General features: G+C 35.9%; 2 protein-coding genes, 1 long non-coding RNA gene and 1 other non-coding gene across 4 annotated transcripts; 2 read left to right on the plus strand and 2 right to left on the minus strand.

Annotated features, from left to right (window-relative positions):
• Positions 1 to 952: 952 nt before the first annotated feature.
• LOC148930331 (uncharacterized) lies at positions 953 to 3,158 on the minus strand. The gene is made up of 5 exons (XM_089066428.1): positions 3,154 to 3,158; positions 2,964 to 3,063; positions 2,312 to 2,362; positions 1,165 to 1,238; positions 953 to 1,067 (listed from the first exon to the last, which is right to left on the minus strand). The coding sequence occupies exons 1-5, from the start codon at positions 3,156 to 3,158 to the stop codon at positions 953 to 955; spliced, it is 345 nt and encodes a 114-aa protein (XP_088922554.1).
• Positions 3,159 to 3,583: 425 nt separating this feature from the next.
• LOC125209459 (agamous-like MADS-box protein AGL104) lies at positions 3,584 to 4,390 on the minus strand. The gene is made up of 4 exons (XM_048109059.2): positions 4,206 to 4,390; positions 3,873 to 3,926; positions 3,753 to 3,771; positions 3,584 to 3,649 (listed from the first exon to the last, which is right to left on the minus strand). Exons 1-4 carry the CDS (start codon positions 4,388 to 4,390, stop codon positions 3,584 to 3,586), a joined length of 324 nt encoding a protein of 107 aa, XP_047965016.2.
• Positions 4,391 to 6,592: 2,202 nt separating this feature from the next.
• On the plus strand, positions 6,593 to 17,976 carry LOC125216755 (uncharacterized). Its single transcript, XR_007175451.1, has 2 exons — positions 6,593 to 6,880; positions 17,793 to 17,976. It is a non-coding gene; the product is annotated as an uncharacterized LOC125216755 (long non-coding RNA).
• On the plus strand, positions 15,037 to 15,143 carry LOC125217176 (small nucleolar RNA R71). Its single transcript, XR_007175595.1, has one exon. It is a non-coding gene; the product is annotated as a small nucleolar RNA R71 (small nucleolar RNA).
• Positions 17,977 to 23,219: the final 5,243 nt, after the last annotated feature.

Consider the following 23,219-nt stretch of genomic DNA (forward strand, 5'->3'; position numbering starts at 1 on the left):
TAATATGACAAAGAAAATTTAAATGTGTCAAAAGTATCAACGTCAAAATATGGCTTTTGTATTTTACTTTATCTGTGACCAATAATAAGACAAAATGAGATGCAGTACGTCATAAGAGTTTGAAATGTGACACATACATATATCCATCTAAGATCAAATGTGGGCATATAAGTATAATAGAACATACAACATTAAAATATTAAATAATAAAATAACAATGTATAACTGATTGAAATATGAAAAATCTTAATAGATGCCCTCTTTTTCCATTAAACTCATCTTGTTATCTTATAGTTTCACTTTTGAATTGCTAAAAACTCAAGATAATTTTTTTTTTTTCAATTGGGAAAAGATAAGATAATAAAATTTTCCTGGACAATGACATAAAGCCTATGCAAAATAAAGACGTATTATTGACCTCCAATTTTACTTAATCCATCAACGGAGAAACATGTTCAGCTGAATCTCCACCGCTTCCATAATTGTCGATACTATGCTCTTCCTTCTCATCTCCATCCAAAGAACGCAAACCTGCTTCGATCTGAACCAAAGCCCCTTACATACTGAGAATAATTATTTATATCACATTACATTTTATTATTATATATTAATTGCACAAAAGAGTTCAAATATTATACATTGTAGAGTAAATGGTGATTACATCATCACTAAAGGTCTCTAATCCGGTTCTTGCATAAATAAATTAAATTTCACAACCAAAATGGGATGCCTACCATTGAAGGTTATAACGTCAAGCTTAAAATCACCTAACCTTAGGATGATGAATAACACTATTGTGGTATAACATTATAAAGGACCATAGTGAGATAAATCTTTGTTGTTGGTCACTGAAAGAGCAAATGGCATAGTTAAGAAAAAATAAAATCAATGTTTTACAGTATTTGTTTTATTAAATTTTCATTTAAACCAACAACATCCAAACCTCAATGCTTCATATATTCCATGACTTATTCCACAATTTCCGTGATTCAATGAAGCCTAAGCTAAGATGAGGCCATGCAGCTGAGCTTGATCCATTCTGATTTTCATCCATATTTGACCTCTTCCTGAACAACAATAAATTTTATAAAATCAATTTTAATTTGATAATTTAATAAGTATTATTCATATATGTTATTTTATATTAAAATAAATAAAAATTACCTTGCATGGTTTCCCTCAGCAGAGTGACTAGTCAATGAAACTGTATCATCCATTTGCATCGTTGCAGCTTGCACCTAAAAAAATATATATTTTGTTCATGTACTACAAATTATAATTAGGATATGGTACATTTAATAAGTATTATCCATTTGCATCGTTGAAATTGAAATGGAAGGAGTTGAACTAAAATTTAATTTCAAATCCTTTGTTTAGCAAAATGAAATAATTGATATGAAATTGAATTTGAAAAATTGTGCGTGCACACACCACACACGTTGCACAATCATTACACACACACACACATTAATAACATACTACGCGCACATACACACACACTACACACAATCACTAAAACACACTACGCGCGTGCACACACACACACACACATAACTCACTATATACACACACTACACCGCTCATAATACACATACAACATGTAATGCGTGTATGAGTGTGCATGTGTGCGCGCGCATTGTACAAGAATGTGTGTATGTGTGATGTGTGTACAAGAATGTGTGCAGTGTGTGTGTGTGTGTGAATGTGTGCAGTGTGTGTGAATATGTGTTTAAGAATGTGTGCAATTTGTGTGAATGTGTGCAGTGTGGGTAAGAATGTGTGCAATGTGTGTGTAACTTAACAAATATTTGAAATTCCATTACCTTTGATATATAATTCAAATTGTGGAATTGGAGGATTTGGAATTGTAATTCAATCCAAATTTTAAGAATTTTTATGATATCAAACACTGAATTTCAAATTGAAGGCTTCGATTCCAATTCCACAAGTCCAATTTCGTATACCAAAAGGAGCCTTAGGTAAGTCTGTATAGATAAATTGAAAATTGAAGGTGCCTTTGCATCAAATACTCATGTTTATTGCACTTTCAATACATAAAAAATAAAGGTTATCTTCAATACAAAAACTTACAATCGTGCATATATCTAAGCTAATATATAAAGCAAATGCGAATTAAATTTTGTTTGATATTTGATTCGAAAATCATGAAAGTTAGAATTTTGTTACAAACCATAATTCTTGTCAGTCTCAATTTGTTGAAAAATTGATACGATCATACGAGCAATTAAATAAGCAACATATATATTCAATTTATAATAAAAGAATATACTCCTATCAAATATTGTGTTACCTCAACATTTTCAGTCCTTTCGTGACCAAGTTGATTGCCTAGCAGTTTGGCCTACAAACAAGATCAATGCAAAGTTGATTATCCAAATAAAAATTTTGAAAAAATATAGCACATGAAATAATGAAGTAACTTTAAAATCACATCACATTGTTTGTTATTAATTTTTACTAAACCATCCTTCATCCTTGAATTCAGTTCAATTAACATCATATAAAGCTGGATTTTGCTCACTCAAGTTTATTTAGATCTTAGAGTAAATCAAAGGAAAATATGTAAATCGAGAAGGCATATTTCTCATTTATCTTTTTCAAAAAAGGTAAATGTACCCTCTTAAAAAGTAGTAATGAATTTCAAGAAAATAAGATAAATAAAAAGAGGTAAAGTAAAATAAATACCATATTTATTTTTTTAAAATTGAAAGACATATAATATATGCCGTCGTAAATATCTTTCCTATTAAAAATGAGTTTTTATAAAGAAAAAGTAAATATGATAGTTATTTCTCTTTTCCTCTTTACATGAAATTGCTCCTATACTTCTGTTATTCATATCTATTCCATTGGAATTCAGTAATCAATGAAACATTTAATGAAAATTTATATTGGTTGATTTCAGATCAGTTAAGATCGATATTATAATTGAAAATACTTACCTTTGATGTCTGGATACGTTGAATAGCAGTTGTAAGAAATTGTTGATAAACTCCTGCTTCAAGAGCTGAATTGATTTTTTCAACGTTAGGTGCATAATACCTGCACATAATTAAAAAATTAGAGTTAATTAGTTTAATTATGAACAAAAAAAAAAAGAAAATATATATTAGTAAAATTAAAAATTTCTACCTCATTTTTTCCTGAGACTCACGTTGTTTCCTAGTGAGTTTGTCCAGTTTCACTTCAAGTTCCTATAATTAGCTAATTCAAATTAATGTAATTAAAACCAATAATATGTTTGTACAATCACCAATAATATTTTTTTAAAAATGTAGGAAATTTTATAATTAAATGAAATTTGTTGAAGAATAAATTTAAATACTCAGGAGAAGACCACAGAGACACATAAAATGATATATAAACAATTAAATTTCTATTTAAATTGAATTGAAGCATATGTAAATAGTTTGTATTATTTACCTCAATACTGAACTTGTTTGACCATCAAATTAACAGTGAGTGAAGATCCATGTCAAGAAACGAAAGATTATCATTAAAAATAACAATAATTTTTGTTTTGTGAGAAAAATATTTACTTTTTAAACTTATCAAAGTGTCCTTACACTGCTATCTTCTCCAGCATTTCACCTTCATACTTCAATTGTTTCAGTTTTTGAGACAAAAACTACAAAATAAAATTGATTTGTCAATACTAATAATAAAAAAAACAGATGTATTCTTCAATTGAAATAACGCAATTTTTGAAAGCGTGGGAAATCAGTATGTACCTCTTGGTGATTGATAGGCCTGCAATGGAAACACAAATTGCAAGGAATCTTTAAAAAAATTAAAGAAAAGAAATGTATTTTATGAAAAAAAATTAATAAATGGAAAACCTAACAACTTACCCTCCTCTAAGCTCATCTGGCCTGTCAACAAATCGAAGTAGTATATCCTCAGTTCTGCAAGGAAAAAAAAAATAGTTCAATTGTAACACCATGTACAAATACACATAGATCTATAAAATTGTAAATCTTTTCTCACTTTTAAACTCTTCAGATTTGAATGTCATTTTCTCGTTATCCCTAAATCTTCTTACTGAATTTTGTTTCTAATAGGCAAGCACTAATTTTACCTCGTTGGCTAGATACGTGATCCTACTAATATCTTCAACCTAACTCCATTTTTAGCATTTTTTTTCTTGCAATTAACATAAAAAAAAGAAAAAAAAAGATGAAAACCTTCCATTGCTAGCGAAGCTAGCAAGGCGGCCAGACGGTGCAAACATGATGAGGGCGACGTCGGTGTCACACAGCACTGCAAGCTCGCCAGCTTTCTTGATGATGCCCTCCTTGCGCTTATTATAAGTGAGTTGTCTGGAGGTGGGGTTTTCGATTAGCCTCATGGAGAGCTTCTTTCTTCCCATGGTAGGAGAGTTGCTGAGGAAAAAAGAGAAGGAGATGGGGAAGACCTAGAAAAGGAGGATGAGGAATAGAACAAAATGTGAAGAACAATGTGATTTTCATAGCGTTTTATGCAAATAAAAGGGTAAATCTATGCAGCCTCATTATGGAGGGCCAGAAATGGTATTTTAGTAAATATTGAAGTTATGAATAATAATACTTTCATTGTATTATTTAATGCTCAAATAAATTGACATTATTACCCTTTCTACTTAATTATAATTCCCTTTTCAATTCTTATATTATTTGATTTTATGTTTCTAATTTTAAAATAATTTGCTATTCAGTTACTATTTTATTTTACTATATTATGCGTAATCTTGTTTTTATTTTTTTACTAATTTAGTTTAATTTATTTTAGTACTTATTTTTTACAGTAGTTCGCATATATAATTGAGGTATTACAATTAGTTTCACATTATCCATTGGGGGCCTGATTCAGTTAATCAAAATTCAAATTTATTTAAATTCGATTGAATCTAAGGTCTCTTTAACTGATGATGAATTGTAAATTTGTACTATACTATTCATATTATTGACTTACTATTTCTTACACATTGATTTGTATAATACCATATTATTTCACACCTCACTGTTAACAAAGATTGTTAATTTTTAAATTATCACACAGTATCACATTTTAAGTAAAGGGTAGAATAGTCCTAAATAGCCGATACTTTCTAGGTGCATTAAATTTGATTAGTGTGATCCAGTTTTCTATTAAAAAGCAAAATATGCCAGCTATAATAAGACCATTTAGCATCACTCAACGAAATTAGCCTAAAAAGTATGTATGACCAAATGAAATAAATGTTAAGCTAAGCCATAGTATAAATGCACTATACGAGTGTATTTGAGCGAATTTGCTTTGGTTGTGTTATTGAGATTTGGTTGATAAGTGTTGCTTAACTAGTTTTTCAATATATTTTTTTTGAGAAAAATATAATTTCTAATTGATTGTAATTAAATATACAATATTGAAAAACCAAAACCAGATTTGAATAGCACTTTGGTTTTAAACATGCAATCTAAATGTGAGAGGGGTGTTCCAACGGCTTTATTTCATGTGAATTTCGTAAATATTGTTTTCTATCTTTCAAAGGGTATAAATATGTTTTTTTTTATTATTATTTGTGCATTACTAGTAAATCCATTATTCAAGCACACATAAACATTATTAATAAATAAGCATTTGAATCAATTACACATTTTTTTTTCAGTACAACCTTTGTATCTAGATTAAATGCATGAGTATAAAATTTAATGCAATATGGTGAATCTCACACGCACGTGCCTAACAATTGGACAAAATACGAATAAAAACATGATAGTACCGTATACGACATTGAAATGCGACAAAAACATAATAATTATATCATTATATGCAAGATCTAATGTTATGTGGTAATCTCACGCGTATTTAACAATTCTACACAAGAGAGATCATATATGTACAAAACATAACAATGCGACAAAGCATTAGCTTCTACGAATGACTCTTGTATTTTACTTTATCAGGTGATTGTTATACTACATTTAATATCTAATGCAATATTGTAACACCCGCGATTTTCGAATAATAAAATTTTTCCCATCGAATGCGATATGGTGATTTAAGATGGAATTTGTGAAGAAAACAAAAGAAGATAATATTTAATTTTGCGCGTGATTAAAATCATCGATTGATTTTGAAGAATTAATATTTTGAACCACACTAAATATTAATTGGTTGCGTTGGGTGATGTTAATCTTTGTTGGGTACCAGACGACGAAATTAATTAAAGTTTTCCGTGAACTTTAATTAATAAAAGAAACGCAAAATGTGAAGTAAATATTTGGGCTTCTCAATAAAATAGAGCTCAGTGTTTATATGTTAAAAATTTGACTTTAGTCCTATGAACTAAATCAAATAAATAAAAAATACAAGTTGGGCTATACAAATAAATGAGTCCAACTGAAAGTGAATAAAATTGTGGGAGATAGACTTTGAGCTCAATCCTTCTCTCTTACTTTGCTACACGTGTCTCTCTTCCTTTACTACACGTTTTTTTCAGCAGGAATCTTCAAGAATTTCCATCCAGCCGTTACCGCAATCAAACCACCCACATTAAACCACCCACATTAATCCCAATTAATCCTAATCATGAGGATTTATCACTGTTTAATTCAGCCACTAATTGCCATTAAACCACCCAATTAAGTAGGAGTTAATACTAATCACTTCCAGATTGGTTCTCTCTTAAATTCACACTCTCACTTTCACAAAATGCAAATCCTAGCAAAAAACCAAAGAAAGAGAGAGCCGAGAGGGAGTAAGAGAGTAGAAGAAACTGCTACCCTTTTTGTTTTACTCTCGTACAATCTAAGAAAACCGAAGCTGCCCAATCTGAGGAACTCATCCTTTCGGCCCAACAAATTCTGCAGTGTAAACCACATTTCAACTTCGACAGAAGGTATAAACCTTCCCTTTCAATCATAAGTTATGAGTTTTATCATCTTATCATCATAGCATAGTGTCACACATCAATCTCCCACACAAAGAACTAAATCAATAACACGATCGAGCAATCGACAATTGAATAAACACAATCGAGCAATCAACAATTGAATCACCTCTTGCTTGCAATAATTCAATCTTTTGAACCGAATACACCCCATGGCAAATAAATCAAAATACGAAAGAAACATAATTTGAATAAAGAACTTATCTTTCGGGGCTGTTCGGGGTTGTTTCGAGGCTGTTCGGGTTGGTTTCAGGGTGAATCGGGTCTCTGCCGAACAGCCGTTGACGGAGATTGGAGAGGATCGATGAACTGCTCCTCGAGCTGGTCAGCGGCGATGGCGGAATGGCAGCAGCGGCGACAGAGAGACGTTGCTGCAGAGTAGCGACGGCGAGGCGCCTGTCGCGGCGCTGCCACGGTGATTCCACGGCGTACGATGGCGTGGGCTGCTCGGAACAGTGACAGCAACGGCGCTGTGCAGTCGACGGGTGGTGGTGCGACGACGTTCTCGAACGGAAGGTAGTGAGAGGGAGAACGGCGGTGGCATGTGGATGAGATTCGGAGAAGACGATGGATGAAGGGATTTCTCAATTTGGGTATTTTCTCAATTTGGAAAAAAAATGAATGAGAGGGGGGAGAGGTGTACCGATAGTGGAGAAGAGCGGATAGGATCTCCTAATCCACCCTTCCTAGAGTGGGTTAAAATAATTAGTTTGAACTTGTAATTCAATTAATGTTTGGGCTGGACTTTTAACCCAAGAATTTCGGAGAGCGCCAATGGCTGGGCGGCCGCCAAAATTTGAAAAGGAGTTTAAAACGACGTTTTAAGAGCATCTCCAATAACAATAGGCCAGCCACAGGCTAGCCACTCTCTCTTCTTGCCACGTCATCAGCACTAAAAATCCACCAACCACATCATCATTTGAAACAAATAGGCTAGCCACAGGCTAGCCGCAATAATAATAATTCAAAAACAACTACATTTACGCAATTAAATTTACGATAAGTTACGGAATTAAAATTACGAGACATATTAATTTCATTTAAAAAAAAGTACATTAATTAAAAGAAAAATTACATAATAAAGAAAAAAACTATCGTCGTGCAGTCTTCCGTGCCCACAACTCTTCAATTATATCCTTTGGAGTTGAATATGAGCATCCATTTGGCGCATGTCGGCATGTGCCTGGAGGCGGCCGACTTCATCGTGAGGTACCCCACGTCGTACGTTAGGGGTGGCCGTTCCGTGGCTTGGACCGGCTTCATCGTCATTGGCCCAATTAGTCAGTTGTACGCCTTCGTCTTCGACGATCATGTTGTGCAAGATAATGCAGGCGTACATTATATGAGCAATGCAGCTGACATCCCACAAACGCATTGGACTCTTGATTGCTGCCCATCGAGACTGGAGCACACCAAATGCGCGTTCCACGTCCTTGCGCGCCAACTCCTGCCGTTCCGCAAAGTAGGCCTTCCTGTCATCCGCCGCATGCCTGGTCGTCTTCACAAAGACGGGCCACCTAGGGTATATCCCATCCGCCAAGTAATAGCCCATATCATGCCGGTTGCCGTTGGCCACAAATGAGACGGCTGGACAAATGCCCTGACACTGCTCGTTGAAGAGGGGCGACGAGTTGAGGACGTTGAGGTCGTTGTTCGACTCGGCTACCCCAAAATACGCATGTCAGATCCACAGCCGGTAATCAGCTATGGCCTCGAGGATCATCGTGGGATTCTTTCCCTTGTAGCCAGTCGTGTAAGCCCCCTTCCAAGCAGTCGGATAGTTCATCCACTCCCAATGCATACAATCTATGTTGCCTAACATCCCGGGGAACCCATGTTGCTCCCCGTGCATCTGCATCAGATCCTGACAATCTTGGGGGATAGGGCTTCGAAGGTATTGATCACGGAAAATTGCAATCACGCCCTGACAGAAATACATCAGACATTCCAGGGCTATCGACTCACCGATATGGAGGTACTCATCCCACATGTCTGCCGCGCCTCCGTAGGCCAACTGCCCGATTGCCGCCGTGCACTTTTGAATAGGGGTGTGGCCGGTTCTGCCAGCCGCATCGTGCCTGAAGCGGAAATAAAGATATCGACGCTCCAAAGCGTCAACGATATGCATAAACAACTCCCTGCGCATTCTAAAATGCCGCCTGAACATGTTTGCGGGAAACCGCGGGTTCTTTGAGAAGTAGTCATCAGATAGCCGCTGATGTGCAGCTACGTGATCCCGATCAATCACTGCTCGGCGGTGGACAACGGGAGTAGGGCGAGGTACCGCCTGCTGTTCGACCCTTCGCATGTACCGCTCTATCTCGTGGTTCAAGTAGGCCTCCATAGCCTCGTTGATCTGCGGTTCGTACTCCTCAGTATCCCCACCACTACCACCACTGCTACCACCCACGTTACTCATCGCTCGATGTTGCTCTTGTACAGAAATTTAGAGAAAGAGAAAAACTCGTTAAAACAAGTGATGCAAATAAAAATGAAACTAAAATCGCGTATATATAGTTTTTCAAAAAAATTCAAAATAAATCGATCGGCCAGCGCCCACAAATCGGCGTGCACTCGCCTAATTTCTCGCCGATTCAGCGCTGTCCGATTCCAATAGTTCGGCTAGCCGACCGGCTAGCGACGCGAATCGGCTAGCCGGTGGGCTAGCCGCTATTGGAGATGCTCTAAAACCACGACAACCTAATTTTTCTTTCCGAATAATTGATTAAGGAGCGAAAGATAAAATAAACACCTACGTAGAATGCATGCATTTTTTTAGTTACTTGATTCTAGAGGCTAATTTAGCATATTATATTGTTTGCGAAAAGGCTATCACTGCAAGCAGGTTGAGGTTGGAGTAAGAAATCTTAAGTTAGGCAATTTAAGCGAACGGGGTGTGATGCACTTTTTATTAGCACTAAATAAACCTGCAAGTATACAAAGTATATATAGTATAGCTAAAGGTCAGTACCGGATATCGAACACGGGGAAGACGAACACAAAGTGTCTATCCTCTACTGAGACTCAATTACTATTTGGAAAAACATTTGGGTTTTGAAAACTTTTGAAAAACTAAAAGCAAATAAGAGCATAGATCAACTAAAAGCAAATAAATCAAGAGAAAGACAATAGAGATAAGGGAATCCCAGGGATGTGTGTTCACAATTATGGTTATACAAAATTCCAACTACAATACCCTATCACAGTTATTACTTTGATAGAACGAGTCACCTAGATTATGCTCATGCGAAACAAACGTTAATTACAAGATTAGGGTTGTCAATCCTAAAACGTAACTCCAAAAAGCTCCTAAGACCCTTGAAAAGTCCACACTCTCAATTAACAGTGCCGATTTAAAGGAAGCTAACTGTAGTGTCTACTAAGTGGACCTAACTCGCTAGAACTCTATCACAGTTATGAAGCAAGTTATATTAAATCATACACGATTGTGTCACTCAATCATGAAGCATCAAGATTAACTTAGGGAAGAAACAAAGTAAAAACAAAACGGATATTACATAGAAAACGGAACTTGTATAACCAAAATCGTTACTAACACATCCCTAGAATCCTATGAGTTTAGTTACACATAATTGAATAAGCTAAAAACATAGATTGAAGGGAAGACAATTTGAACATAAAACTAAAGCAAATAAAACCCGTAGGTTGAATCCTTGTCGTTCTTGATGTTCTTGAAATCCTGCTCCAACTCCTTGCACCAGTGAAGTACTCTAAGCCTTGATCTCTATGAAGTATTTTGCAATTAGAAGTTCTCTCTTTTTGATGAAGCTTGAGGCCTTATTTATAGGGGAAAGCCATGCCTTGTTGTAGAACGAAAAAATCTCCAAAATATGGTAAAACTGGGCGCAAATCTAGGGCTTCTCGGATTCGCCGCCTTTCTCCGGCGAGCCGCCGCACCTTGGTCGGCGGTCGCCGCGTTGGAGTCCAGAGAGTCTGTTCCCTCGGCGACGGACTGCCGCACATCTTCCAGCGGCCCGCCGGACGAGACTTCTCTTCCAAGCACATTTTTCCGAGGCGGACCGCTGCATTGATGTGCCTGCTGGACGCCGGCGTTCGCGCACACATCCGCGGCGGTCGCCGGTTGCCGTCTGACTCCAGATTCCCAAACTTGGCGTTTTGGCTCCCTTTTTTGGCTCAATTATGCACATTTCTCACAAAACACGTCAAAATATCAAAATAGACAAAATATGCAAATAATGGACGTGTAGAGTGACTTTAACATAAAAAACGGACCAAATAATGACCTTAAAACAGTGCAAAATCCGAGCGTATCAACTCCCCCAAACTTACATTTTTGTTTGTCCTCAAACAAAAATGGAAGAACAATTTAAACATGTATTAACGCAATAAAATCAAGCAAGGCGTATTAGTGCACTTTCATTACTAACTCGTGGAACACCTTGAATTCAAGCCCTCACATGTGGCAAACTTCCAGAGATGGGAAGTGTTCTCTCACTCTCAAAGTGTATAAGGGTAATGTGTGCATAAGCACTCAAATCATACATCATGCAAAGTTTACCATAGGCTTGCTCAAAGTCTACTCCCTCCTCTACTGAATGTGATTAAGCTTCAAAAGTCCGAAAGGTCTTTATCTTTGGTTATAATGTAGGCTCTTTGGTAGGTGAGGAATATTTGGCTAAAAAGTTACTAAAAATATCCCATGTAGAGTAAAGATAACTCCACTTTTCTAAACCCAAGACACTTTTTACACTTCTTTTATCTCCTTCAACTCACTTTCCAATCCTTTGATTTTCTTTCTATATTTTTTTTTTCAACCTTTCACATTTTTTCTTTTTCTTTTTTTTTTCTTACACATCCTTTCTTTTTTTTTTTTTTTTTTTTAAGAACAAGCACATGTTTGCATTCTTTCTCAATTTCACAACTTGTACTTTCTTTACATTAAGCACACTACTTTTATACTTTCTCCTTATCTCTCCAATTCCTTTACAAATAAGATAGCTAAAACTAACTAACCCAAGGAATTGTCCCCATTATTTTCGCTTCCAAAAAAAAGGCTTAAAAGCTCAAACTTGGCTCCAAAGGGAAAAATTTTGAATTTTTGAGAGGGTCAAAATTTTGGATAAAAGTAGGCTAAGAAAAGATGGCCAATCATCCTCCTAAATCAACTTAAACACTATGTAAACTTAGGCAAGACTAGGAGCAAGTTCTTGAAACAAATACATGAATGTAGATAAATCACACAAGAATGAAATAATAGGCTCAAATCCTCACAAGGTATAAGCATGATTCAAGGCGAACAAGCAATTCACTAATTATGCACATTTTCACCAAACCATCAAATCAAAACGTTAAGCCACACTTAAATATAGATGGAATGTAATATCATCGGCAACTCAATCTAAAGTGTGTCCCTAAGCATGCGTGTTTCTAAGTTCTTCATGTTAAGTTCACGACATGGATTCAAGAAAACATTTTTTAGAACACAAAATTCACCTACGGGGTTATTGAAAACAAAAACAAAAACTTAAAGCAAAAAGAAAAATCCTAAACTCACGGTCCACCACTTCATCCCCCAAACTTATTTACAACAAAGTGTAAAATAAGTTTGTAGAGTCGGTAGGGACGTGAGTGAACTACTAAAATGAAAACATACCTTGAAAAATTTCGCGTAGAGGTTGACGGGGTGAAAATTCGAAAAATTCGAAAAATCGCGCTGGAAACTGTGCTCAGGTGGGGGGCCGCCGCGGCCTGTCCGGCGGTCGCCGCACATCGTCAGATTGTTCCAGTGAGCAGGTGGCGGACCGCCGCAGCGCTTGCGGCGGTCGCCACGTAAGGGTCAGAACCTGCGAAAAATTTTCAAAGCATAAAACGAAACAAAAACCAAAAGATACTCAAAAACTGGAAATAAATGGTTGGGTTGCCTCCCAACAAGCGCTTATTTTTCGTCTTTAGCTTGACGTTCTTTGAAGCTCATGTTATCCCCCATCGTGAGGATTCCTTTGGGAAGCCTTTGTACCTACAAATTCGCAATGTGAGCATAGAATGAAGAAAATTATAGTAGCATACAACACATAGTAATTGGCAATCCCTCAAACTTGAACCAAATCAAGGTGTAAACATAATCACATGCAAGACCAAGTAATCCACCTTGATTCAAAAATCATCCCCCATCAAGATCTCTATCCCCCAATAATTTGCAAGAATTTTCAACCATACACCAAGAACATGCAAAACAATATAAGCTCAAATATATACACAAGTCATGCAAGATAAAATAGCCTCACAATGCTATGAACATGAACTATGCGTATCAACAATCAAAACAACGGGGAATTCAAATTTCATCCACGACAAGAAGCTAATTCAAGCACACCCAACAATGATTAACTCCAAAAAAATCCAACTCACAAATTCACCAACAAATTATCAAAAGAATATCATCCCCCATCAAACTCCATGGTAAACTACCAAAATATATACCAACAACAAAGTCATCCAATGAAAGTATTCAAGATTAAAGCTCAGAAATTACAAGAAGAACGTACCTTGCGTTGGTTGACAATTGAGCACAAGAACAATTCGGTAGAATCCAAAGAATTTAATTGAGTGATGTGAATTTGGAGTGTGGGTATGTGAATAATGTGGAGAAATATAATTTAAAGAGAGGGGAGAGAGTGGATGCTAGGGTTAGAAAGAAAAAGAATGAAAGAAAGAAAGAAGAAACATACCTTATGTGAGAATCTCGCGTCTAACACGCTGTGGCGGTCAGTGACTGCAGTTCAGCGGACCGCCGTGGATGGTCTGTCCTTACTGATCTTCTTTCAACCCCGCTCCAGAATAATTTTTATTTTTTTTATTTTTTATTTTTTTTAAAAAAAACGAAAAAATTACAAAAAAAAAAAAAAAGAAAAGCATTGGGTTGCCTCCCAACAAGTGCTTTTGTTTTTAGTCGTTAGCTCGACTTGAAGTGGCCCACTAATTGGGCGGATCAGCGAACCGAGTGTTGAAGATAGGGAAAGGGAGCAACTTGGTCCCTAGCTTCTTCCACCACTGATATTTCCCCGTCTTTGTTTTGAGAACATAAACTTCGGGGTCCTCTCCGGTTGCCTTCTTCTTCTTTTGCTTCTTTTTCTGCGGAATAGAGGTAGAGGGATTAGTATTAACCTTTTTGGGAGAATGTCTTACCTCTTTTACAACATAGATGGTGGAGGTAGCATGTTCCTCCGTTTCAAAGGAGTCTTGTGGTTTGGTCAAATCCGTGACCATGACTGCCCTACACTGCTGTTCCATCTTAGCCCGCTTTGCTTCCTCAAACTTGAGCAGTCCCCAGTTTTCTGCTTTGCCACCCACTTTTTGTTGACGTCGTCTACTAGTGCGGCTGCCTTTGCCCTATCCTCATCCAATTTCTTTTGGATTTGCTCCATTTGTGTGTTGATGTTGGCTCTGGCTGTTGAGATCGTGTTCATTCCCTGCTCGATGTTGTTTATCCTAGCTTCGACCACTCCGATCTTGGTATCATTAACCTTCCTGTCTTGCGCGATTACTTCCAAGATCCTTGTGATCTCTTGTTCATACTTTTCCTCCTTTTTGATTGTATCAACTACTCCTCCCTTGCTAACGTTAAATCCTGCAGGGGGTTGCAAGTAATTATTGTTAGAATAAGAAAGGTTAGGATGAGGTCCGTTCCCATTATAATTATTGAAATTACCACCCCCTGAGTAGGGCGATAATTATTGTTGTAATTTCTATTGGGGCCGCCTCCTTGCATGTAGTTGATTTGTTCCACTATCGGGGTAGGAGTTTCAGGCTTCGAGACTGCTATAATGGAGGTTGGTGGAATCGGTTCCTCCTTCCTTGATGAATCCATTTGGTCCACCCTAACTCGAAGCTCGGCCAATTCCTTTGCAAAGGAGCTTTCCTCGGTTTCATCGACTGCAGTTATCCTTTTTAGGCTATGCCTTTCTTTCGACCACCCCCTGCTGTTGGTGGCGAATTCCTCTATCACCGCCATGGCTTCCTCACCTGACTTTCTTAAGAACCCTCCATTTGCACCTGAATCAAGCATAACACAAATTTTATCGTTAAACCCATTATAGAGAATTCCTACCTGGTGGTCCACGGTGAAACCATGGTTAGGTCACTTTAGGAGAAGGGCTTTGAAACGAGCAAACGCCTCATAGAGGGGTTCGTCATGGCCTTGGATAAATTGGAAGATCTCGCTTTTGAGCTTCAAAATTGTGCCTGGCGGATAATACTTGTCGAGGAAGGCAGCTACAATATCCTTCCATGTGGAGACCTTTTCTATGGGCATACATTCAAACCACTCTTTAGCAGAATCAGTTAATGAAAAGGGAAAGAGTCTTACCCTTATGGCGTCGTCGTCGACACCGTTCAATTTGAGAGTGTTTGCGATCTCCACAAATTTGGAGAGATGGTGGTTCACGTCCTCTGTGGCCCTACCTGCAAAAGGAGTTTGCTCAACCCTTTGAATAAGGGGCATGCGTAACTCGAAATTATTAGCGTCAATACGAGGTCCTTCGGGAAAGGTAATCATATTCCCATGATTGGACATGTTCATCACGGGTTGTATCTCCTGATTCTTCTTTTCCAAGGCCTCTCAGGCCGCCCTTTCCGCATCTCTGTCATCCATCATCCATCAGTAGCTTCACCATTTCCTGCAGTTTCTCGATGTCTGTTCGGTCAACCATTATTCCTGATCCTTTTTCACTTCTTATTTTCCTACGAGTTCTCTCAAGTTCTAGATCGAGCGGTTCTAGGTTGTCCTTCCCAAAGCGCGTTCGCATACAAAACCTGCAAGAACCAAAAACAAAAACTAAATAAAACTAAAATTAAAAACTGAAAGAGATTAAACCCCAAAGTAGCAAAATTATCCGTTTGAAGATATCACTCAAAGTGAATTGTCTTCCCCGGCAACGGTGCCAAAAACTTGATGCACTTTTTATTAGAACTAAATAAACCTGCAAGTATACAGAGTATATATAGTATAGCTAAAGGTCAGTACCGGATATCGAACACGGGGAAGACGAACACAAAGTGTCTATCCTCTACTGAGACTCAATTACTATTTGGAAAAACATTTGGGTTTTGAAAACTTTTGAAAAACTAAAAGCAAATAAGAGCATTGATCAACTTAAAGCAAATAAATCAAGAGAAAGACAATAGAGATAAGGGAATCTCAGGGATGTGTGTTCAAAGTTATGGTTATACAAAATTCCAACTACAATACCCTAGCACAGTTATTACTTTGATAGAACGAGTCACCTAGATTATGCTCATGCGAAACAAACGTTGATTACAAGATTAGGGTTGTCAATCCGAACACATAACTCCAAAAAGCTCCTAAGACCTTGAAAAGTCCTCACTCTCAATTAACAGTGTCGTTTTAAAGGAAGCTAACTGTAGTGTCTACTAAGTGGACCTAACTCGCTAGAACTCTGTCACAGTTATAAAGCAAGTTATATTAAATCATACACGATTGTGTCACTCAATCATGAAGCATCAAGATTAACTTAGGGAAGAAACAAAGTAAAAACAAAACGGATATTAAATAGAAAACGGAACATGTATAACCAAAGTCGTTACTAACACATCCCTAGAATCCTATGAATTTAGTTACACATAATTGAATAAGCTAAAAACATAGATTGAAGGGAAGACAATTTGAACATAAAACTAAAGCAAATAAAACCCGTAGGTTGAATCCTTGTCGTTCTTGATGTTCTTGAAATCCTGCTCCAACTCCTTGCACCAGTGAAGTACTCTAAGCCTTGATCTCTATGAAGTATTTTGCAATTAGAAGTTCTCTCTTTTTGATGAAGCTTGAGGCCTTATTTATAGGGGAGAGCCATGCCTTGTTGTAGAAGGAAAAAATCTCCAAAATATGGTAAAACTGAGCTCAAATCTAGGGCTTCTCGGATTCGCCACCTTTTTCCGGCGAGCCGCCGCACCTTGGCCAGCGGTCGCCGCGTTGGAGTCCAAAGAATCTGTTCCCTCGGCAGCGGACCGCCGCACATCTTCCGGCGGCCCGCCGGACGAGACATCTCTTCCAAGAACATTTTTCCGAGGCAGAACGCTGCATTGATCTGCCCGCCGGGCGCCGGCGGTCGCCGCACACATCCGCGGCGGTCGTCGGTCGCCGTCTGACTCCAGATTCCCAAACTTGGCGTTTTAGCTCCCTTTTTCGGTTCAATTATGCACATTTCTCACAAAACACGTCAAAATACCAAAATAGACAAAATATGCAAATAATGAACGTGTAGAATGACTTTGACATTAAAAACGGACCAAATAATGGCCTTAAAACAGTGCAAAATCCGAACGTATCAGGGTGAACTTTTCTATCCTACATACTAATGTGGATGAAAATATGAAAATGTGAATCTATGTTTGGTTTTGTATATAAATGATGTTGTCTTGCCATAAATGATTTGTTTTATGCCTATCTGTTTGGTTGGAACATAAGAATCGAATTCGGGTCCAAATGAGGGTGGTGTCCCTACTCGGATTAGTGTACACAAGTGGCCGTGGAAGGTGGCCACCTTCCACGGGTCACAAATAAAGTTTTGGAGGCCGTGGGAGGCGGCCACCTCCCCGGCTGGAGAAAAAGGTAGGTGACCGTGAGAGAGCACCATCTCCACGACACTTGGTGTTCAGATATGGCGAAAAGAAAGAAAGAACTTAGACTAATCAGTCGAACTTTTGCTCACAAAGAATTTAGTAAGCTCGGGCCTTTTAAGAGAAAACCCTCGAGTGTTACTGTGATGGCATGACAATATTTTCATTTTATGTATATATATTTCGGCAATGTGTTCACTGAGTATTTTTATACTCAGCCCTGCATATATTTCTAAATGTGTAGGTTGAGCAGTGACGGTGGAGAATGCTGAGCAGAGTTATGATTTTCCTTTTATTTTAAGTAGAGGCTCTCGGCGGTGCATGTCTCCATACATGTGACCGTGTTTGTTCCGTTGCGTACTAAGGTTCTAGATGACATCGACTGTTACTCTGATAATTATTTATTAAAATATAAGATTTTCATTCAAGTTCTGGTGATTAAGAGTTGGTTTGAAATTGTTTTCCCCCTTACTTCTAAGTGTATATTCAGTCATTGTTTTATCCCCTTTCTGATCCCCTCTTTTTATTTCCCACCCCTAGTCACGGTTTCCCAGCTTTGTTATCCCTAGAAAAGTACGGTCGTGACAAATATGGTAATCTAAAGTGTGACAATGTGACATAAAGAATGCAAAATGTGACAAAAACATAACATTTATATGTAACATCTAATGTGATGACACAATCTCACATGTACTTAACAATATAACATAAGATGTATTAGAAACATACAAAAATATAATAATGCGACAAAGAGAATTTAAATACGACAAAATATATAATTTATATGTAATATATAATGTGATGTCGCACTCTCAAGTGCACTTAACAATACAACAAAAGATATCAAAAAGATACATTAGTGTAACAATACGACAAAGAAAATTTAACTACGTCAAAAGTATCATCGTGAAATTATGGCTTTTGTATCTTACTTTATCAAGATCATTATACTGCATTTAAGATCTAATGCAATGTGGTAATCTAAATCATGGCAATGCGACATAAAGAATGCAAAATGCAACAAAATCATAACACTTATATGTAAGATCTAATGTGATGACACAATCTCGCGAGTATTTAATAATATAACAGAAGATATTAGAAACATACAAAAATATAACAATACGACAAAGAAATGTAAATACGACAAAACATACTCCCTCCGTCCCCAAAGAATATGCACTTTGGGTTTGGCACAGATTTTAATGCAAAATTGAGAAAGTAAGAGAGAGGTTTTGAGAAAAAGTAATTAAAGTATTGTAAGTGGAGAATGAGACTCACCTCATAAGAGTGATAAGAGTTTCCAAAATTGGAAAGTGCATATTCTTGTGGGACGGACTAAAAAGAAAAGAGTGCATATTCTAAGGGGGCGGAGGGAGTATCATTTATATGTAAGATCTAATGTGATGTAGCAATCTCCCATTCACTTAACAATACAACATATGATATCAGAAAGATACAATAATATAATAATACGACATGGAAAAATTAAATGACTCAAAAGTATCAGCGTCAATGAGGCTTTTGTATTTTCTTTATCCGTACGCAATAATACAACAAAACAAGACACAGTACGTCATAAGAGTTTGATATGTGACACACATATATCCATCTAAGATTAAATGTGGGTATATAAGAATTATAGATTATACAACTCCAAAATATTAAATTATAAAATAACAATGTATAACTAATTGAAATAAGAAAAATCTTAGTAGATGCCCTCTTTTTGCATTAAACTCATCTTGTTATCTTGTTATCTTATAGTTTCACTTTTGACTTGCTAAAAAGTCAATATAATTTTTTTTTTCTATTGGGAAAAGATAAGTTAATAAAATTTTCCTGAACAATAACATAAGCCTATGCAAAATGACGACATATTATTGACTTCCAATATTAGTTAATCCATAAACGGAGAAACATGTTCAGCAGAATCTCCACCGCTTCCATAAATGTCGTTACCATGCTCTTCCTTCTCATCTCCATCCAAAGAACGCAAGCCTGCTTCGATCCGAAACCAGAGCCCCTTAGATACTGAAAAGAATTATTTATATCACATTACATTTTATTATTATAAATTAATTGCACACAAATATTATGCATTGTAGAGTAAATGGTGATTACGTCATCACTAAAGGTCTCTTATCTGGTCCTTGCACAAATAAATTAATATTCACAACTAAATTTGGAACTGGGATACCTATCATTGAAGGTTACTGTGTCAAGCTTAAAATCACCTAACCTTAGGATGACGAATAACACTAATGCGGTATAACATTAAAAGGACCATAGTGAGATAAATCTTTGTTGTTGGTTACTGAAAGACGAGATATAAGAGATTATTATTTCTAAACTAATATACATCGCCAAACACCGAAGGAACCACTACGGGCCAATTAGCCACTGCTCCAGCGACGGCTTGGCCAGCACTGTAACCCTCCCCCAGGTAACTGGCTGTTGACCCCACCCGTACTCTTGCCCCATCTTCAATCCAGCTTAAGGCGGCAGCACCATTTTTTTTCTTCAGAAAAGATGCTTTCTTATGTTAATTTTATGAAAATGGGCCTATGTTGGCCCATTTGAGCAATCTCATTGTGGCCTCATCAGGGAAATAATCCTCAACAAGGTGCTGCATTTTCACGCTCTCAATGCATATTGCAGAACCTCATATATTTCGAAAGGAATTACCTTATACATTTTATACTATAATATGATGTGATCCCTTCTGCATATATTCCTATCTCAAATAAAATTAACCTATCTATACCCTTAACAATTCAACCTCATTATCTTCACAGGTATCATGACAGCTAAATTATAAACACATACTACTAGCATTTTCTTAGTTCAATTAAAAAACACATGAATCATACTCTATAATCTATTGAAAATGCCCATCCCACATAACATAGGATTCAAATTTTAAATGAAACACTTCAACGTTACCTGAAAAAGGAAGTATTAATAGACTAGGGTGATATTCTAAATCTCGAATCATATAATTTTGTAGATTTGGGCCGAATAGTTCATTAAATTGAATAATTGGGGTGAAAATTTGTAATATTGATAAAATTTCAATTTAATTACTTTCGCAATTTGAATAGGACTGAAAAAAAATAAAAGGAGCTACTCTATGGATAGGATATATTGATAAAAATGTGAACTTTATATGAAAAAATTACATTTTAGATATCCAAATTGAAAAAACACACACATTAAAGATGTCTAGACTAACAATTTTGACCATGAATGAATTAACAATTTTGGCCATGAATGAGCTCATTTTATGATACTATTTGAGTTACACAGGAAATTATATAATTTAATATTATATGATGTTGTTTCACTGTTTAAAACATGAGTAGTTTTGGTTGACATTCGATAATGTCATATAAGTAAGCTATCAAGTTATGTTAGTGCTGAAATCTCGATTAGTTGCATAATCAGAATAAATCAATAGTTAGGTGCAAAATTAGAACTAATCGACTGATTGGTAAGTTGTAGATGATGTCGAATCTGGTATGTGAAACTAAAATTTAGCAAAAGTTCAGAAATTTAAAGATAACTTACCCAAATACTCGTGGAGTATTATCAAACGTCATAGTATTATCTAAATGTCATATTTGATAAAAAGAAAAATGTAGTAGTAGTATTATTTAATTTATTTGAGTTAAAAATATATAATTACAGAATGCAAAGTGAACATACACAAATATGTCACACTAAAAATAAGTCAACTACCGCGTGCAAGTGTAGAAAAATACAATTTCATGAATAATTTCAATATTTGAATATAAAAAAAAAACTGAAAACATAATTCGAATTTTGTAAATATAATCGAAAAACTTAGAAGTATAAATCTAATTTTGCAAGAGTGAAAGAAACAACAACGGCGAATGAGTGAAAAAAAGAAGAAAAAAATTTCGCAAGTGAAAAAAATAATTGATGTTAAACCAACGATCTAATTATTATCTTTTGTACAAATAATATATCAATAAAAAAAAATTCAGCCAATTCAAGTAGTAAATGAATATTGAATATACATCGCCTCCACCTCTATTTAAATTTTGAATAAATAAATCATGCATATCATAGTTGAAAATGGCAGATTAAATATGAAAAGAATAACTGATCAGAAATTTATAATACGTCGAGTCTATTCTTTACGAGTATTTATGCACGACAATAATTATTGAGTTTTTATGGTACTTGCAATGGCATATTTCAAAAAAAATAAAATCATTGTTTTACAGTATTTGTTTTTAAAATCGCAACACTCAAACCTCGACACCTCATATGTTCCATGACTTATTCCACATCTTTTGTGAATCAATTATACCTAGGCTAAGATGAGGCCCTGCAGCTGAGCTTGATCCATTCTGATTTTTATCCATATTTGACCTCATTCTGAAAAAATCAATTTTAAAAAATCAATTTTTATTTAATAATTTATTCATATATGATATTATACTTTAAAATAAATAAAAATTACCGGGCATGGTTTCCCTCAGCAGAGTGACTAGTCAACGAAACTGCATCATCCATTTGCATCGTTGCATCCTGCACCTAAAAAAATATAAATTTTGTTCATGTACTACAAATTTTATTTAGGATATTGTACACAGAATTGGAATTGAAATTGAATTGGAAGGAATTGAAAGAAAATCAAATCCAAATCCTTTGTTTGGAAAAATGAAATAATTGAATCCAAAAAATTGCGCGCGCACACTCTACATATGTTGCACAATCATTAAATACACATACACACTCACTAAAAACATACTACGCTCGCGCGCACGAGCACACACACACTACAATCACTAAAAACACACTACGCACACATACATAACTCACTATACACACGCACTACACCACTCACAATATACATATTACATGTAATGTGTGTAGGGAGTGTGCATGGGTGCGACGTGCGTGAATGTGTATGCAAATGTAAGAATGTGTGTGCAGTGTGTGTGAATGTGTGTGTGTGTGTGTGAGAATGTATGCAGTGTATGTGTAATTTAACAAATATGTGAAATTCCATTACTTTGACATAGAATTCAAATAGTGGAATTGGAGGATTTGGAATTGTAATTCAATCCAAATCTAAGAAATTTTGTGATACCAAACATTGGATTTGGAATTGAAGGCTTCAAATCCAACTCCACGCCTCCAATTCCGTATACCAAAAGGAGCTTTAGGTATATGTGTATAGATAAATTGAAAATTTAAGGTGTCTTTGCAACAAATACTCATGTTTATTGCACTTTCTATGCATAAAAAAGAAAGGTTATCTTCAGTACAAAAACTTACAAACGTGCATATATCTAAGCTAATATATAAAGCAAATGTGAATTAAATTTTGTCAGATATTGATTCGAAAATCATGAAAATTAGAATCTTCGATTAAAAGATCTGGTTTCAAACCCTAATTCTTGTCAGCCTCAATTTGTTGATAAAATTGATACAAGCTATTAAATAAACAGCATATATATACATGTTATAATAAAAAAATATACTCCTATCAAATATTGTGTTACCTCAACATTTTCAGTCATTTCGTGACCAAGTTGATTGCCTAGCAGTTTGGCCTAGAACAAGATCAATGCAAAGTTGATTAGGAAATAAAATTTTGAAAAAAATATAGCACATGCAATAATGAAGTAGATTA

Source organism: Salvia hispanica, chromosome 3 (assembly GCF_029641045.1).
Source record: "Salvia hispanica isolate PSC_SH4W2 chromosome 3, Shi_PSC_v1, whole genome shotgun sequence".
NCBI lineage: Eukaryota > Viridiplantae > Streptophyta > Magnoliopsida > Lamiales > Lamiaceae > Salvia > Salvia hispanica.